At 34.7% G+C, this 4,461-nt stretch overlaps 1 protein-coding gene across 1 annotated transcript in view; it reads left to right on the top strand.

The window, feature by feature from the left end:
• SNX7 (sorting nexin 7) overlaps positions 1-4,461 on the top strand; it is a 24,571-nt gene that overhangs the window by 474 nt on the left and 19,636 nt on the right. Inside the window, exons 2-4 of the mRNA XM_010175664.1 lie at positions 1,606-1,716; positions 2,137-2,301; positions 3,262-3,463. Of these exons, the coding sequence (XP_010173966.1) occupies positions 1,606-1,716; positions 2,137-2,301; positions 3,262-3,463 (478 nt within the window). The remainder of the gene's footprint in view (positions 1-1,605; positions 1,717-2,136; positions 2,302-3,261; positions 3,464-4,461) is intronic.

Below are 4,461 nucleotides of genomic sequence, written 5' to 3'. Positions count from 1 at the left end.
AGGAATATGAAACAGCAGAAAGACCGATTCAGTTCAAAGAAACTATTAGCCCAAGTATGTATGCCTTTTGGGTCACTTGCAGGCTAGCAGTCTTTTGTCTTTCATAACTGTTACCTGCTACGAAGCCTTTCAATTCCATTCTTTTGTAATTACTGCATCCACTATCACATGGACATTTATTTTCCATTTACAATTGCATATGATTTCTGGGGAAACCACCACAATTCTCCAATGAAAAAAGTAATACTAGGAAACAACTAAGTGTATTTTTGGCTGTCCTGAATACAAATTATTTACTGGAAATAAGGAAGAAAGTCAGCCTCGCGAGACTAGCCAGCTCTCCTGGGATTACCGGCAAATATTCTGCAGGCTGCATTTTGAGAACTGCACTGTTAATTTATTTTACTTTGAGTTCTTTTTAAAAGATTCATTTAAAACCAAATTTTCAAATGGGAATTATTCATCCTTAAATAAGAGGAGATATCAATTCCTCATAAAATATTTAAAGAGTAGGAGGAGAGCTATCTTTTTTAGGTTGCTATCAATAATTTTCACTTTATGCGTGTTTTTGTAGACAAGAGAACATTTTTTCTTCAGGCAAGTATGGAAGGGCTGTAAGGTGGATTGTTTTTGCTTTTTTATCTATTCTGTCCTTTCTTATCGTATTTAATTAGAAGTTCTGGTTGCTGTTGATAAAGTAATAGCATTCCTCCCACATAACTTGAAAAATTTTTATTCAACCCTCAAAAATGTTTAGATTACAAAAGCGTGTTCTGAGGTTTTTTAGAATTTACTTGCATCAGATTATAAATCTCAGCGCAACAATGAATGCTAAACAGCACACATTACTGTAATGAAAACACGGGCTCTTTGTGGCTTGATTCTAGTAGATAGAGCAGTGATAAAATAAATCTCATGGTCTGACAATTTTGCAACACTGTAAAAAGCATTTTTTCTAGGCTTTAAAAGTTTGTTGGCAAGTTCTGACAAAGGGCTACAAAACTGGAACTGATGATGGAACACAGAATCTGTTAGGCAGCACAGGAAGTGATAGTGCTATGATATGCTGAAGTTTTCATGTTTTGAATGTGGGGATTCTTGACTAGTGTCACCAAGTCCCAAGGATCTATGACAACTGTTTGGGGTTTTTTTTAGAATGCTAAAAGATGGACTTTCTTCGCTCATAGATTACTAATCACTTTAAAAGAATTGCCCTAAAAGTAATTAACATAACTGTGATTGCTAAGAGAAAAATGCCACACTAAAATAATGATTGAAATCTTTTGGAAACATTGTAGTAGGCTAATTATTGTAAGTCACTCCGTGTGCAGTTTAGTGCTGGTTTTTCTTTTTTTTTTTTTCTTTTTTTTTTCTTTTTTTTCAATAGAACTTTTGATTTCTTGCTAAAATGGGTTGTGTTTTAGTAGTTGATCATTGCACTTTAATAAACAGCAAGCAAATAACATGGGCAAAATAGAATCATGTTTGCACTCGCTTGAAGTACTCAGTTTTCTCCAAAATCTAAAACTACTTTGTTCTCCTTTTCTGGAAACTATCACACTGGTATTCTAACCTTGGCCTGTGTTTTCTGCATCTGGTTTGCAGACATCTCGTGGTGAGTTTGACTCCAGTGAATATGAAGTTCGAAGACGATACCAGGATTTCCTTTGGTTGAAGAGCAAACTTGAAGAAGCACATCCGACACTGATTATTCCTGTTCGTTTGCTAAAACTTATGTTATTTTTTTTTTATAAGATGGCTCCAGTTTTATACAGAGATGTTTGAGGTCTTTCTTCAGTTTCTGAAATATCACAAACATTAAACCGACCCATTTTCATTAGCTTTATACATATGTGATAATTAAAAATCCCATAAATGTGTTTCTTACTGCTTGCAATTGTGCCATTTGCAGTATTTTATGTCCTTTTTTTCTTAGTTGTACTTGTATTCTTCTGCACTGTGTGCTACAAGCACCATGTTATACCGCTGCTGAATGTGGTGATGACTTTATAACAGTTTGGTTTTTGCATGGTGGGTTCTATAAGGTATACCTATGGTTTTTAATAAGTAGAAGAGCTATTATAATAGCTTTAATATTATGCAAATTATACAATATATTTTTTCTCTTTTCCTTAGCCATTGCCTGAAAAATTCATAATGAAAGGAATGGTGGAACGATTTAGTGATGAATTCATTGAGACTCGAAGAAAAGCTTTACATAAATTTTTGAACCGTATTGCTGATCATCCAACTTTAACTTTTAATGAAGACTTCAAAATTTTTCTTACTGCGCAGGCCTGGGTAAAATGAATTTATTTTTATTTATAGTCATGTGAAACCACGTCTTGTGTTAGCAGAGTATATGAGGAGTCTCCCTAGTTCAGTATTCAATAGTGTCCTCCCACAGCTTGTTACAGAAGTGTCAGAAGAAGGCAGGGATTTATGGAATATTCATCCCCCAAGATAACCTTTTCTTCCATGCTTTTGGTAATCACATGTGTGGCCATAAACACTGCTGTACCTTCCAAAGCTATTTTTGTTGCTGCATTTTATATTTTTGTGGCAAATTCACAATATTTCAACTCTGCATACTTCTTGGTATACATATAAGCTTCCAAGATTATATGAAAAGTAGTACTTTAAATGAATCATTGTTTTGCCATGGCACTGTCTTTTTAATCTTCTTTTTAAAAAAAAGTCATATTAGTCTCCTAAAAGACAAATACAGCCTTTGAATTTCTTGTTGTATTTTTGGAAGATGAGTCCAGCTCAAAATTGGAGTTTTATACTCAGAAAAGCCTTGCCTCTGAACTTCAGCAAAGGTTATTCTAGCAACATGTGAAAAGAGTTATAAAAAAAATAAACTCATTACTTCTTCCAGTAGGAATGTTTGCTTTTCTCAGTGACTTATTTCTGCAATCATTGCCTCTGCTTTCCTGTTCAAAAGGCTAAATTGCAAACTAGCTAACTGACCCTTAAGGAATGAAAGGGTAAAGGTTCTCTGCCGTCTTTAATCGCTGTTGTGAGAGTGATACACGGCATGCTTGCATTTGCCCAGAAAGGCTTAGCTAATAAATGCAAGACAGGTACATTTCTGACTCTGGTCTAATAATTTTAAAGTAATGTTTATACCCTAAAAAGACACACAGAGGATTATGTATGTAGTTTTGTTTATTTTTTTAAAAAAGCTTTAAAGTGTGCATTATTTTTAGAGAATTTTTAAAAGTACATGGAAGTAAACACAGCTTGTTCTGTCTATAGGAACTCTCCTCGCACAAGAAGCAGGGTCCTGGTTTGCTGAGCAGGATGGGACAGACTGTCAGAGCCGTAGCATCCTCAGTAAGAGGAGGAGTTAAAAATCGTCCTGAAATGTTTACAGAAATGAACGATTACATGGAAACATTTAGTCAGAAAATAAACGTACTAGACAAAATAGCTCATAGAATTTACAAGGAAGAAAGGGGTAAGTAGAAAACAAGTATCAGTTTTATTCATTTAAGAAATTAATATATGGGAAAAGTACGTTAGTTTAGTTTCATTGTGCCAGGCAAAATACTCTTTCCAGCAAGCAGGGTAAAAGGGGGATTTGTGTTTATATTGTGCTTTTCATAATGGTCATTGTTTTGGCAGACCTTCAAGTTAGTTTGAAATACTTGGGAAGAGTTTTAACACATCACTGAACTACTTTATAGGGAACTTAGAAAGAAGAAAGCACAGCAAATGTGGTTATCTTGTCATTTGTGCTTTTCAGAAAGCTGCATGACCTTTTGTTTTGTATTTTCAGTGGAATGTAAATAGTCAGTTTTCTGTGCTGTCTTGTACTGGCATAATGCTGCCTAGATTCCAGATCTCTTTTTTGGTTTCATTCTGCACCTTTTTTTCTGTGTTAACCAAGTAAATTTTTTTTTTTTTTAAATAGTTTTACTGTTGACCATAATTTCTGTCATGGGAAATTGCACCTGTTAGAGTTTTCTTAAGAAGGATGACTTAATCTCAATTTTTTCCTTAAGTAACAGCGGTTTGAACACCTACTCGGAATGCAAAGTTACTGACTTTCTGAGATTGACCCTGATCTCAAACTAGGCCTGTTCAGTAGAATTTCTACTGGTCAGCACTTGAGGGTTTTTATTGTCTATAAACTATAATTTGAAGAGCTGCACTGTGTTCTTTAATAAGTAAGCCCTTGTGCTTTATTGTGCAGTACCAGATCTCAGAGTGTCCTCCCTAAATTGGAGTGGTCTTATGGAAGGAAAATACATGTTGGTGAAAAAAATTCCTTTTGATATTGTTCATTTCAGTGGAAATAGCTGGCTGAGGTCTGTAGGTTCAAGGCATCAGAGACAAAATACCTTATTAATTTTTACATGCTCCCAAATGCTGTAGGTTATATTTTCTTTCTAGATTTTGCAAATAGAACTTGGCAGAACACTTGTGTGTATGGCTGCACTGTTATGGATATGA

Source organism: Antrostomus carolinensis, unplaced genomic scaffold (genome assembly GCF_000700745.2).
Source record: "Antrostomus carolinensis isolate BGI_N321 unplaced genomic scaffold, ASM70074v2 scaffold579, whole genome shotgun sequence".
Classification (NCBI taxonomy): domain Eukaryota; kingdom Metazoa; phylum Chordata; class Aves; order Caprimulgiformes; family Caprimulgidae; genus Antrostomus; species Antrostomus carolinensis.
The sequence above is the reverse complement of the archived record's forward strand: the minus strand, read 5'-3'. Positions and strand labels throughout refer to the sequence as shown.